We start from the raw sequence: 14,857 nt of genomic DNA, 5'->3' as shown, positions 1-14,857 counted from the left end.
CCCTGAAGGGAGATTTTCTGACTATGTGCCCCCCACCCCCAGGGGCTTGCCTCCGTGGTTAGACATACCAGGTCTTCTAACCTCCATGTAACTCCCTGAATTAATTTTTTTCTCTTTAACCACCCTTCTAAGCTCAGGAAAGTTTTGTCTGAGATTCTTATCTTTGAATCTAGTCGTTCTTTTCCCAAAAAAGAAAGGATTTCCCACTGGAGAACCCTTGAGTGAAGTTGTGCTCATCTTACTGCCAGGACACATGACGTGAGGGACCCAAAGATAGACATTCCCTTCCTCATAGAGACCACTGGGTTTCTGGTTAGATCTCCGATTCTCTCCTGAATATGACTGACCTTTTATTCTGGCAACATACATTTCTGGAAAGAGGAGTTTAGGATCAATCCCAAAAAAGTCTGAATTCTGGTAGGAAGGGGCTTTGACTTTTCTAGGTTTAAGACCCAGCCTAACCTGTCTAGAATTTCTGATACCGCTCTTCCACAGGCTTCCTCTGTTTTTCCTACTATTAAAAAATCGTCCAGGTATGGTATAAAAAGAATATCCTTTTCTCTTATATGAGCCGTCATCTCCGCTATTATTTTTGTGAAGACCCTTGGAGCCATGGAAAGGCCAAGCGGGAGAGCCTGGAACTGAAGATGTTGTAGCTGCCCTATTTTTACTGCGACTCTTAAAGGGTTTCGGTCATCAGAAAAATCGTTATGTAGCAGGCTGACATTAGCAATGTGCTAATGTCAGCAAAACATAACTGTCGGACTTATATCTCCCTGCCTGCCGCCGTTCGCGCTAAATAATTACTTTTATAATATGCAAATGAGCCTCTAGGTGCTAGTGGGGCATTGCTGCAGCACCTAGAGGCTCCGTCCTCCTACCGTTTGGCACACCCTTGTAAAGGTGATTGGTTTCCTCCGTGCCCCGCAAATCCCGCGCCTGCGTCGTCCTAGTATTAGGCGCAGGCGCAGTGAGCGAAGGACGCTCGCCTGCTGCCGTCCTTCACTCACTGCACCTGATCCTAAAATAGATGGCGCAGGCGCGGGATTTGCGGGGCACGGAGAAGACCGAGGATGTCAATCACCTTTAAAAGAGCGTGCCAAACGGTGAGAGGACGAAGCCTCTAGGTGCTGCAGCAACGCCCCACTAGCAATTAGATGATCATTTGCATATTATAAAAGTCATTATTTAGGGCAAACAGCGGCAGGCAGGGAGATACAAGTCATACAGTTATGTTCTGCTGACATTAGCACATTGCTAATGTCAGCCAGCTACATAACGATTTTTTTGATGACAGAAACCCTTTAAGAATTTTTGATATCCGAGGAAGATTGGAACATGACGTGATGGGATGCATCCCTGAGATCGAGTACAGCCATGAAACAGTGAGGTGGAAGAAGGTTTATTACTGATCTTATAGTTTCCATCTTATAGTTTTTTATCTGTAGGAACCGGTTTAACTTTTTTAAGTTTGTTATTGTTCTGAAAAAACCATCCGTTTTTTTCAAAATTAGAAGTAGGGGAGAGTAAAATCCCTCTACTTCTTCTCCCTTTGGCACAGGAACTAAGACCGATTTTTTGACTAACTTTAGTACAACTTCTTCCATAGCAGAAATTCCTTGAGCCGAAGTCTGAATTTTTGTTATTAAGAATCTTACTTGAGGGACCATAGGAAATTCTAGTTTTAGTCCGGTGAGAATAGTGTCTAGACTCCACGAGCTGCAAGAAATCTGGGACCAGGCGGTGAAAAAAAGCTTTAATCTGACCCCTACCTGACTTCTGGCATCATTGTTGATCCTGTTTCTTTTTGTCTCCAATGTGCTGGTTAAGAAAATCATTTCTTCCCTTTCTTTTGTTTCTAAATCTATCCTCCATTGATTTTTTTTATCTCCTTCTTGGCAATTCCTAAAGGGATGAAAAGGACGGCTAAATGTAATCCTTGAGGAAAAGGAACCCTGAAAATATTTTCTTTTCATCCACAGCTTTGTCCAATAGATCATCCAGTGTCTGCCCAAAAATGTATTCCCCTTCACATGGAACACTTGTTTTCTGATGGGAAGTCACCAACCAGTTTTTTTAGCCAGAGCGCTCTATGGTCAGAATTGGACAAAGCGGCGGATCTAGCCGCCAATCTAACAGAATGTGCCGAAGCATCTGCCAAGAAGTCTGCCGCTTTTTTCATAGTGGGCAAGGACGCTAGTATTTCTTCTCTGGGACATTTATTTTTAAATTGACTTTCCAGCTCAGAGAGACAAACCATAAGGGAACGGGCCGTACATGTGGAAGCTATACTTGGTCTGAATGAAGAGCTAGATGCCTCGCATACTCCTTTTTAAAAAGACTCCGCTTTTTTTATCTAAAGGGTCCTTTAGTACTCCCATGTCATCAAAGGGAAGGGCCGTTTTCCTAGATACGTTAGATATAGCTACATCTATTCTAGGCACCTTATCCCAAGTAGCAGAGTCCTCTTCTTTAAAAGGATATTTTCGCTTAAGGTTTTTATAGATAAAAACTTTTCTGTTAGGTTTCTTCCACTCCCCCTTTATTAAGGCAGATACATTCTTATGTACCGGGAAGGCACTGTGGTGTCTGGATTCTAGACCCCCCAAACAAAATCCTGAATGGACTTTGGTTCTTTTATCTCTTCAATGCCCATTGAGGATCTTACGGCTTTTTAAAGTCTATCCGTATCTTCTGTTGGAAAACATGGTTTGCCACTTATCTCACCTTCCTCAGAAGAAGATGGGGACGAATTTTCAGAACTTCAATATAAGGTGGAGTGCATTTCATCTTCTTCAGAATCAGATAAAATAAACTCCTGTGTGGTATCTAATCGCCTCAACTTTGGATCTCTTGCACCGGCTACTTTCTTAGAGGATAGAGAGGAATTAACTTCTGATCTGACCAACGCCTGAAGAAACTTAAAAAATGACGGTGATTCCTCAGCCACTGTTCTATAAATACAACTCTGGCACATCCTCTTCTCCCACTCAGGCGGTAAAACAGATTTACAAAGACCGCAGACCACCTCTTTATTCTTCTTTTTTAAACGACCTTCCTAGGCTTTGCCTGAAAACACATTTAGGTATAAGGGTATCAGAAGAGAAGCAGGACTCAATATGCCCCAGAGCACTCACCCCTCAGAGGTACCAGGTCTGGAGGGACTCCAGACTCTTCAGTGTGTTTCTCCTCCTCCATGCTTCCCACCGGATCGCCAAGCCAGAAACTCTGATTAGGACGCCATCCTCCTGCTTACAGAGTGCTCTTCTCATAGGCGCTCTGTGGTGACGTCACCGCACTGCACGCCGATCCGCACATTCCACGTGCTTTCCCCGGCCTATCTCCTTGCCGGAAGCTCCTCCTCCTGTGGCCAGGAAGTCTGTGTCTCTAGGGCATCAGCAATGCCGCCAGGCACACAACACTCCAGCAACCAAGATGCTCCCTCTGGAGACTTGCTTTGCCTCTGCCTGTCCCCACCAGTGCACCAACTGATGGAGCTTCATACCTTTGGGGACTGCAGGTATGCCCCAGGCCCCATTCCAGCCTAAAAACTGGGGTCAGTATAGATGCACCACCAGGAGAAAGAATCTGAAAGAAAACTGCAGGCTTCCCCAGAGACAGGAAACCACACTGAATTAGGAGAGTGCGAGCCCTTTTACTCTGCAGGTTCCCTGTCTATGGGGCAGATCCTCTCTCTCTCTCGTGGTGCTGTCGTGGGTGAAGGGAAAAATTAAAATAAGTAAATATTACTTTATTATAAATATATTCCCAAATACCTTTCATTAGTTATAATTGCTAGTTTTGTCTGGGGAGCAATGACTAGAAGAAACAAAATGGCCACCATCCTATTAGTGCACACAAAGCCTGTCCTAATCACACATCAGGACAAGTTACTTCACAACACCGAGCTAAAGAGCTGCCTCATCCTCCTCTCCTACTTGTCAGGGATTATGATCCTGAATACAGTTTAATACGATATTTAACTGAATCTTTGTGGGAATGGAGTTCATGACGAGACATGAAGTACAGAAAGGATGGACAGGACAGGCTGTGGTAATGTGGGTCTGTGGTAATTGAGACTGCATAATTGAGCCACATCTGCTCATGAACTCCATTCCTACAGAGATTCAGCTGATGATCATATTAAACTGTATTCAGGATCATAATCCCTGACAAGCAGAGCAGAGAGGAGTATTGTGAAGTAACTTGTCCTCCTGTGTGATTAGGACAGGTTTTGTGTATTCTAATAGGAAAGCTGCCATTTTGGCCAGGAGTGATCACATACAGATAGAAACACTCCGTCAGTGACTGGATGACAACAGACTACACACAGTAAGGACTTGTTCAGAGAGGATTTCTCCTGCACAAAACCAAGCTACATTTTGCATTAGCGCACAGATTTAGTCCCATTCAATGAAGCTAATGAGCGTTCAGACACCCGCCATGATTACCAAACATTTTCCTGCTCCTTCTTCTCTATTTGAAATCCCCACAGAAAACATCTGCACTAGTTTACATGGCTAAGTGGATACCTGCTGGAAACAATGGGACATAGAAATGCTGCAGTTTCCGGCGTAGGATACATGCAAAATTCCAATAGGAAAAAGGCACAAGCCCTAAAAGTCCAGAAGCACAGTCACGTTTTCGCTGGCTGGAAAGAGGTGTGCATTCATATGATGGAAGGAAGCAGGGGTATGGCAGTGATAGAAAAGCCAGATTTAGCTACAGGTGAGAGATTAGCATGGAATGAGTTGAACGGCACCATCTTACCCATGCAGAAGAAGACTTGCACCCAGATTCTACAGACCTGGGGGGAGAGTCATCATCTCCCTGCATCATTCTTGGCGTGGCGTAAAGCGTAAAGTAGTCACAAAACTGTACTTGTGACTTTGCGAGCGTTACAACAAAAGTTTGTTTCAAGTGGAGGTAGTGGGGCCAGAACATTTATCTTCCTTTACGCCAGTTTAAAAAAAAAAAAAATAATCTATATCAGCTTTTAGTTTAGGCGCACAGACTGCCGAAGGGTGTGCCTAATTTATGACAAGGCCTGCGCCTCACCATAAATTTGGCACAACCTCCGGCAGCGCATCGGCTATCGAGACCGGCACACACTAGTCTTGATAAATCTCCTGCCAGTGCCAGCTGTTCTAATTTTGGGTCCCCTTATCCATTTCACATACCTGATGCAATGTCTAGCATCCAGCAGAGTAAAGAATCGGCTCCCTAAATGACAGGCGGCTCAGTACAGAAGTACGCTGTGTTCCTGTACCTAGAGGGCTTTATATACAGCTGAGAACAGTTGCACATACTTTCCGGTGTTTCCAGGGATCCTAGAACATTGCGCCCCACAGTCTGTGATATGAGGAGTACATTAATCTTCTGCACTGACATTATATTTCTATGGCAACAGTGACATCATGTGCCCACAACTGCTGGCTCATTGTGTCATTATTCAAAAATACGGGGGAGGGAGATGTCCCAAATCTGCATTTTGCTGTAAAATATTAAGCCATCCTGAGAAAGGAATTTTTCCCCCCATTAATTATGGCATTTATCCTTCTCGTTTCACCACTTTACTCAGCAGCGATCCATTTGCAGAACTAATGTGCCATCGGCTTTTTCCATACATTTTAATTAAATTTGAATTTAATTAAGCCCTGAATTTAATGAGGGCCTACGCTCCAGAATTTCAGCTTTAAAAAAAAGGCACAAAAAAGGGCTTTGGGGTTTATTGGCCTTATCTGGGCCAAAAATTTGCAATATTTAGCATTTGTACACTCCAGTCCAGTTTTGGAAAGTGACCATGGTTAGCCGGCGGAGCTAATTTAAAGGAGCTGTCTCACTTCAGCGAGTGGCATTTATCATGTACAGAAAGTTAACACCAGGCACTTACTAATGTATTGTGATTACCCATATTGCTTCCTTTGCTGGCTTGCTTCATTTTTCCATCCCACTGCACATTGCCCATTTCCATGGTTAAGACCACCCTGTAATCTATCAGCGGTGGCCGTACTTGCACACTATAGGAAAAAGCATCGACCTCTCTGGTGGCCGTAGGAGCGCACATAGGCTGGCGCTTTTTCCTATAGTGTGCAAGCACGGCCACCGCTGATGGATTGCAGGGTGGTCTGTAACCATGGAAACGAGTAGTGTATAATGTGATAGAAAAATGAATTGAGCAAGAAAAGGAAGCAATAATGGACAATCACAAGACATTAGTAAGTGCCTTGTAGTAACTTTCTCTACATGATAAATGCCATTTGCTGAAGTGAAGGTTGATTTATCATCTGGGACTTTTTTTTTTTTTTTTTTTTTAAGTCTCAAAAACGGTCTCAATCTTACTCCAGTAAAGGGGTGGCACAGAGAGTGGATTAACTTCAACTCAAGACAGAAGTTTTAGACTTAAAGGGGTGTTCTGGGAGTTTGATAATGATGGCCTATGGTAATTAATATATGATCAGCAGGGGTTTGCCTCCTGACACCCCCGCCCATCAGCAGTCTGGCGAGCGCCTACTTGCAGCTTAGTCCTATTCAAGTGAATGGGCCTGGGCTGAAATAAAAACCACAGCTGCCATACAATCTGCAGAGTTTTGTTTGGTAAGCTGTAAGGAGGCCGGAGCGCTCAACGGGGCACCGCGGCCTCTTCAAATATTGGCATGGGTGTCAGGACCCCATCAAACACATACTGATGAGAGGCCATCAATACGGAACTCCCAGAAAATCCCTTTAAGCGTGCATTACATTTACTAAACATCATGTGACATTTGATACGTTTTACCCAAGCAGACTCTTGCTAAACCGATTTCAGAATACTCCCCTTGTGATGTATTCCTCCCCATTGATTTTTGGATGTTTTGCACCGACACCGTTTGGCACTACATCTCTGACATGTAATCAATGCTGTTAAAACCTCATAAATTGTGAGACTTCTTTAAAACTCTATGCACAATGGTTCACATCCTTCTCAGCTATCCTTAAATTGTCTCCGTCCTTGCCATTTGCAAAATGGCAGGGACACATCAGACTCCCTTAATAGGCATTAAGTGGGGAAAATACCAGTAGGCAGAAAAGTACAGTAAATTTGTAATAGTGGCAAATGGAATTTTATCTCAACTATTCTATATAATATGAATGGATTACACTTTGTTATTTTCGTGGCAAAATGCTTTTTCACATAATAGCAAAATATGTATATGTGAAATCCCATTTCTTGCCGGGCACCTGAAGCGGAAGGGATGAGAGTCTCTGGAATGGAGCTGCTTTCAAGAGGAAAGTGCTTTTTTTTTTTTTTATCTACACACAATCCTGGCGGTAATTCATTTTAGTTTGGGGTCGGAAAACCTCTTTATGCTAAAGAAATACAAGAGTATTGGAAAGGTAGGGCAAGGCAAATATGTCTATGAGCCAAAACTGAACTTGCAGCAGCACCCCCTTTTAGCTCATAGTCACTTGCCCAAAAGGTCAAAGCAGGCACCTTCTTATGGACATAGTTTCAACCCCCATCCAAAGATTCATGCAGATTGAGAGGGATGCGGTCAATGACAAACTGGGCGCAAGCACCTGCAACAGAATGCCTCAGGTAATTTTGGATCGCTAAATCGGTAGATAGATATTTTTTTCCTTTCAAATACAGAAGTTGAAAGAAACACACATTAACTCAGATACTACAAAAAAACAAAACTTTAATAGTTAAAAAAGGTCAATAGTTACTTTGCTTATAAAAAGTGGTTTCTTTATATAGGTTATCTAGCCAATGCTATGAGCAAGAGAAGAGAGTGAATGAAGAAAAACCCATCAAGCTGCCAAATGTGGGTATTCCCATCTTGGATATTGGGGGCATATCACTAGGATATGCCCCCAATGTCTGATAGGTGCAGGTCCCACCTCTGGGACCCAAAACTAGACTTAGAACGGAGCCCGCAAAGTGAAGGAGGGTGCACTGCACATGCAAGGCCTCCATTCATTTCTATGGGACTTGTAAAAATAGCTGAAAGCAAATGGATCGGTGGCCGTGCTTGAATTTCACATTCATTTGTATGGGACTTCTGAAAATAACCAAGCTCGCCGCTCCGCTATTTTTGACAGTCCCATAGAAGTGAGTGGAGGATGGCCGTGTATGTGCAGTGCGCCCTCCGACTTTTTGCAGGTTCCGTTGTAAGTATAGGTGCAGGTCACAGAGGTGGGACACGCACCTATAAGACATTGGGGGCATATCCTAGAGATATGCCCCCAAATGTCCAAGATGGGAATATTCCATTAAATATGCATGATTGCCAGGGTTAAGAGAGAACACAGTACAATATTCTTTAAAATGCTATAATAAAGAGCAAACAATTACCTGGAATTTTGACTGTGCCACTTGTTGAGGTGTCATCTGTATATGGGTGGCTACTTTCTACCACAACTGGTTGTGAGGAGAGACGCCCACTCTGGGAATCTGTGGCAACATCTTCTAGTTCTGTGACACAAAGTTCAAGCAGCATATCTGCTACCTGGAGTAATAATTAAAAAGAACAGCCTTTATTCTGCACCATTCAAGACAGGTGACTTTTTGGAATAAGCTTCCATTTTTGTATACGAGTAATATCACAGACTTGGAGTCTGCAGAGGGAAAACTAGTAAAACATGCAGACCACAAGTCTGTCAGTTTTCCCTGAGCTAGTGGGTGGAATGTAGCTGCTATGATGTCTCCCATGCACAGAAAATAAAGAAGAGGAGATCTTGCTGCACTGTCTTCTTCTGAAGAATACCCTCAGAAACAGCAGGACTGGGGTGAGATAGAAAAGTTACTACAGCCAGCAGCAGCATTTCTACGCCTTTAGCAACTCGCTCCTCTTCCCTCTCCATGAACTTGGGCAGAACATAACCTGATCCATCACAATGAGCTCAGTTGTGTCTCTCAAGACAGATTTTAACTGTAAATTGATGGTGAATGAGCAGTTCAGGAGGGGAACAAGTGGTTGAGAAGATGACAAAGAGGCATTTTCTTTCTGTCAAGCTTCATTACGAAGTTCTTTAGGTCCATTTATACTACGGATTTATGCAAAGTTTGTTGATAAGGACAGTACCTATTTAAACCCGTCACCTGTCCTGACATGTCCATTTTAATAACTACTTGCATTCTGCGATTCAGGGGCATCTATTCTTATGACTATGTTTGCCGTTGCCCTTTTATTTCTACTAGATATTTGTGAGTGAATTGTCAGCAGCCCACAGTAAAGGTACCAATGGGTATCAGTCGGAGGGGGGTGTCCCTGCACAGTGACACTGGCAGCACTGATTGGACAGAGTGAGACGCATTTATTGGTAACACCCAGCAGTACCTTTACTGAAAGCTGCTGCCAATTCCTTCAAAAAACTCCTAGTAAAAGCAACAGGGGAATAGTACATCATAGAGCAGTCTCAACCTGTAGCCCTCCAGCTGTTGAAAAACTACAACTCCCAGCATGCCCTAATAGCTGTAGGCTTTACAGGCATGCTGGGAAAAGGAGATTTTTGTATAACTTACCAGTTAAATCTCTTTCTCGCTCTTCCTTGGGGGACACAGACCTTGGGTATAGCTCAGCTCCCTAGGAGGCGTGACACTAAGTAAAACTGTTAAGCCCCTCCTCCATCAGCTATACCCTCAGCCTGGAGATAGAGGCTACCAGTTGCGTGTCCAAGTAGTGAAAGGATAACAACCAACAATGGAAACAACAGCCAGCAACCCAACGGGGCGCCAGACCAGAACCCTATAACCAAAACACAGAAGGGTGGGTGCTGTGTCCCCCAAGGAAGAGCGAGAAAGAGATTTAACTGGTAAGTTATACAAAAATCTCCTTTTCTCGCCCATTTTCCTTGGGGGACACAGACCTTGGGACGTTCAAGAGCAGTCCAAGAAGGGAGGGACCACAACCCAAGGCGGAACACCACCGGAGCATCAGGAAACCGCAGCCTGCAAGACCAGGCGGCCCAAAGCAGCATCCGCTGAGGCATGCGTATGCACTCTATAGAACCTGGTGAAAGTGTGCAGAGAGGACCAGGTGGCTGCTTTGCACAACTGCTCAGCCGAGGCCCGATGCCTCTGCGCCCAGGAAGCTCCGACCGCTCTGGTGGAATGAGCAGTGACGCCGAAAGGCGGAGCCCTGCCCTTGGCTCGATAAGCCTCAGACACCGCCAGTTTAATGAAACGGGCAATGGCCACCTTGGAGACCGCCAAACCCTTGCGCGAGCCCTCCGGAACCACAAACAGGGAATCCGTGCGCCGAAAGGATCCGGTGACCTCCAAGTAAATCCTCAACGCCCTGACCACATCCAGACGGTGCAGTTCCCGTTCTCTGGGGTGGGAAGGAGAGGGACAGAGCGACGGAAGGACGATGTCCTCATTGATGTGAAAGGCGGAGACCACCTTTGGCAGGAAGGTCGGGACAGGCCGAAGCACAACCTTATCCTGGTGGAAGATCAGGAAAGGTTCGGAGCAAGAAAGAGCCGCTAACTCCGACACCCGTCGGAGAGACGTGATGGCCACAAGAAAGATGACCTTGCAGGACAGAAGGCGAAGGGAGACCTCCCGCAAGGGCTCGAAGGGGGCAGACTGGAGCGCCGAGAGCACCACATTCAGGTCCCAGGAAGGAACCGGAGGGCGGTACGGTGGAACAGAGTGAGCCACCCCTTGCAAAAAGGTCTTAATCGGCCCAAGAGGGGCCAGGGGACGCTGGAGAAGAATAGACAACGCCGAAATCTGTCCCTTCAGGGAACTGAGGCCCAGCCCCAGGTCCAGACCCGACTGGAGGAAGGACAGGATCGTGGGAAGAGAAAACCGGAGAGGTGGGATGCTCCGGGACTCACAGAACCCCAGATAGGACCTCCAAACCCGATAGTAGATTCTAGAGGACACGGGCTTACGAGCACGGATCATGGTGCGGACTACGTCCGCGGAGAAACCCCGTCGCGTTAAGACGGCGGTCTCAACAGCCACGCCGTCAAACGTAGCGAGCCTAAATGCTCGTGGAAGATCGGACCCTGAGAGAGAAGGTCTTCCCTGGAGGGCAGTGGCCACGGTGCGTCCGCCAACAGCAACATTAGGTCGGCGTACCAGGACCGACGGGGCCAATCCGGGGCGATTAGAATCGCGGGAACGCCCTCTGCCGCGATCCTCCGAAGAACCCGTGGCAGGAGGGGAAAAGGAGGAAAGACGTACAGAAGGGAGAATTCGCGCCACGGAAGGACGAGCGCGTCGGCGCCGTATGCCTTCGGGTCCCGTGCCCTGGCCAGGTATAGGGGAACCTTGTGGTTGAATTTGGAGGCCATTAGGTCCACGTCGGGACGACCCCAGCGAAGACAAAGGGCCTCGAACACCTCTGGGTGCAGAGACCATTCTCCCGGGTCGATGGTGGACCGGCTGAGGAAATCCGCCGCCCAGTTGTCCACCCCCGGGATGTAAATCGCAGACAAGGCTGGCACGTGCATCTCCGCCCAGAGGAGAATGAGGGACACCTCTTGCATCGCCGCAGCGCTGCGGGTGCCTCCCTGATGGTTTATGTACGCCACAGCCGTGGCATTGTCCGATTGGATCCGAACAGGGTGGCCCCTCAGTAGATGGGTCCAGTGTCTGAGGGACAAAAGAACCGCCCTCAGCTCCAGAATGTTGATTGGAAGTCTGGACTCCGATAGAGACCAAACGCCCTGGACGGATCGTGGAGGGAAAACCCCCCCCACCCCCGCCACCCCCGTAAGCTGGCATCGGTGGTAATCACCAGCCAGTTCAGTGGAAGGAAGGACCTCCCCCTTAGAGGGATATTCAACCACCAGCTGAGGGAAGCCCGAGCCAGGGGAGGCAGAAGAAAAGTCCTGTCCAGACTCCCCGGTGATTTGTCCCAGGCCGACAGAATCGCCCTCTGAAAGGTGCGGGATCGGAATTGTGCGAACGGCACCGCTTCGAAACAGGCAACCATCTTCCCCAGCAACCGCATGCTGGATCTGAGGGAAGGACGGTGAAGACGGAGGAGACTGCGAACCGACCCGCGAAGGGCCAGACGCTTGTCCGACGGAAGGCGGACCTCCGCCAGTTCCGTATCCAGGAGCATCCCCAGGAAGATCAGCCGTCTGGAGGGGGTAAGGGAAGACTTGGGGTGGTTGATGATCCAACCAAACCGCGTCAGGGTCTCCAGAGTGAGATCCACACTGCCGGATGCCTGAGAAAAGGAGGGTGCCTTGACCAAGATGTCGTCCAAGTACGGAAGAAGAAAAACACTTCTTGAACGTAGAAGGGCCAGGACAGGGGCCAGGACCTTGGTGAACACCCGAGGAGCCGTCGCCAGACCAAAGGGAAGGGCGACGAATTGGAAGTGATCGTCCCCCACCGCGAAGCGCAGAAAGCGTTGATGACATGGAGCAACCGGAACGTGCAGGTATGCATCCTGAACGTCGATTGAGGCCATGAAATCCCCCTTTTCCAGGGAGGCCACTGCGGACCGGAGAGACTCCATCCGGAATCTCTGCAGACGGAGAAAACGGTTCAGGCGCTTTAGGTCCAAGATCGGCCGCACCGAGCCTTCCTTCTTGGGGACCACAAAGAGGTTCGAATAGAACCCCCTGAACCTCTCCGTCAGAGGCACAGGGGTGACGACACCCTTGTCCATCAGCGAGCGAACGGCCGCGAAGAAGGCGGCCGCTCGTACGGGATCCCGCGGAGGACGGGACCGGAAAAAACGGTCTGGCGGAATGGACGCAAATTCGATCTTGTACCCGCAAGATACAATCTCGAGCGCCCATGCGTCTGAGATGTGGGCCCGCCAAACGTTCCTGAACAGGAGAAGGCGGCCCCCCACCCGGGTGGGTGGGGGCGCACCTTCAGGCAGAGGGCTGCTGGCCTGTGGGAGCCCGTGCAGGCTGGGTCTTGCGCCAGGTAGGTTGCGCCCAAAAAAACGGCTTCTTGCGTCTATCCTGGGCTGGGCCAGAGGAAGAACCACCGGCTGCGGGTCTAGACCCGGTGGGCTTACGAAAGGACCGAAACCGGGACGAACCAGCGCGACCACGGGGGGTGCCCTTTGGCCTGGGGGAGGTGAGTACTCTTCCCACCCGTGGCCTCTGATATAAGTTCGTCCAGACGGGTCCCGAACAAGCGGGAACCCGTGAATGGTAGGCCGGCCAAAGAGCGTTTGGAAGCGGCGTCCGCCGCCCAAACCTTCAGCCAGAGTTCCCTCCTGACAGAAACTGCCAGGGCCGAGGAACGGGCAATGAGGGCACCCGCATCAAGGGAGGCCTCACAGATAAAGTTTCCGGCCTGAATAATTAGCTGGGCCAAGGAACGGAGGTCCTGAACCGGGACGTCCGACCCTAACTCCTGCTCCAGTTGCAAACCCCATTCAGAGACCGCTTTACCAACCCAGGCGGAGGCAAAGACCGGTCTAAGGGCCGAACCAGAGGCAGTGAATATGGCCTTGGAGAGGGATTCCGTACGACGGTCCTCAGCAGACTGGAGGGAAGATCCGTCCTGTACAGGAATAGCAGTGCTTTTGGACAGGCGAGCCACGGGAGGATCAACCTTAGGCGGGGATGTCCACGTGGTTACAGAATCCGCTGGAAAGGGATAACAAATGTCCAGCTTTTTGGGGGTAATAAAGCGGACGTTAGGCCGAGTCCAAGCCTTGGATACCACAGAAGAAAAATCAGCGTGTATGGGAAAAACCTTGGAGGCCTGTTTGGGGCGGAGGAAGGACACGCCGGCCTGCTCAGAACTGGGGGGGTCATCGTGTATCTGAAAGGTATCACGGATGCTAGTGATAAGATGCCCCACCGCGGACGACAATTTGGACGGAAGCTCTGAGTCCATGTCCACGTCCGAATCCGCCAGTTCTCCCTCAGAAGGCGTATCCCTGTGAGAGGATTGGCTCGACTGAGCTCGCACACATGGCGGAGAGAGCGAAGCATCTGGAGAAGATGTGCGCTCAACCCATGAACGTTTCTGGGTAAGCCGGGCCCTGGAAGATTCGCTGGGAGGCAGGGAACCAGTGGGGGCGGCAGAAACGGTATTCCCAGCGGGTGCGACAGGGATTGTGGCAGCCTGCGGGAGAGGCGGTCTATCCGCGAGACGGCCCACTACGTGTGTGAGGCTTTCCACTGCCTGAGACAGAGACCTAGCCCAATCAGGGGGTTCAGAGGCACCGGGGGGCGCAGCGGGAAGCGGGCCCTGCACCGGGGCCTGACATGCAAGGCAATGCGGCTCAGATTGCCCACACGGAAAAAGTACCTTGCAGGCGGTACAGGCATGGTACCAGGGTTTGGGGGCACCCGTGGGATCTGACATGCTGAAATGTTGGACGCACTCCAATATAGAGACCACAAGGGGCTATAGCAGCTGACCAGGAGGGTTAGGAGAGGGTTAACTGTCCTACCAGTGCCCAGAAGAACGTCAGTAGTAAGGTCCGGATCAGCAGCAGCCGAGAGCAGCAAGGCGCCGATGTCCACAGGAGTTAGAGTCTCCCACCGCGTCCCAGCTTCCTGAGGAGTGAGGGAGCGCGGGAAAAAACTCAACAGAAGCGCGGGGAAAAGGCTCCGCCCCGTCCAGCGCTTGAAAGTCTCCTGTGAAGGAGAACGTAACTCCGCCCCCAAATGACGCGCGCGCGCATAAACAAGCGCGCCCCATGCGGCCGAAAAATCGCAGGACCATGCTAGGAATAAAAGGCCCGCAGGCCCCTAACGCGGCGATATGGCCAGGTGGGTGACTTTACCGCCACCATGTCCCTCGCCCCGCCGAGCCCGATCAGGAGGCTGAAAACCGACCTGATGTCGGACATAAGCCCCGCCCCCCGTCAGGAACGGAGCGGCGGCAGCAGGGAGAGGGAGAACATGCCATAGGAACAGTGTGGGGGAAACG

At 49.1% G+C, this 14,857-nt stretch overlaps 1 protein-coding gene across 5 annotated transcripts in view; it reads right to left on the bottom strand.

The window, feature by feature from the left end:
• Positions 1-14,857, bottom strand: part of HERC2 (HECT and RLD domain containing E3 ubiquitin protein ligase 2) — a 222,904-nt gene that overhangs the window by 43,568 nt on the left and 164,479 nt on the right. For all 5 annotated transcript variants that reach the window (XM_044288171.1, XM_044288175.1, XM_044288172.1 and 2 more), the window contains one exon: positions 8,339-8,492. In XM_044288171.1, coding sequence (XP_044144106.1) covers positions 8,339-8,492 — 154 coding nt within the window. The remainder of the gene's footprint in view (positions 1-8,338; positions 8,493-14,857) is intronic.

The sequence above is a fragment of the Bufo gargarizans genome, chromosome 3 (genome assembly GCF_014858855.1).
Source record: "Bufo gargarizans isolate SCDJY-AF-19 chromosome 3, ASM1485885v1, whole genome shotgun sequence".
Classification (NCBI taxonomy): domain Eukaryota; kingdom Metazoa; phylum Chordata; class Amphibia; order Anura; family Bufonidae; genus Bufo; species Bufo gargarizans.
The sequence above is the reverse complement of the archived record's forward strand: the minus strand, read 5'-3'. Positions and strand labels throughout refer to the sequence as shown.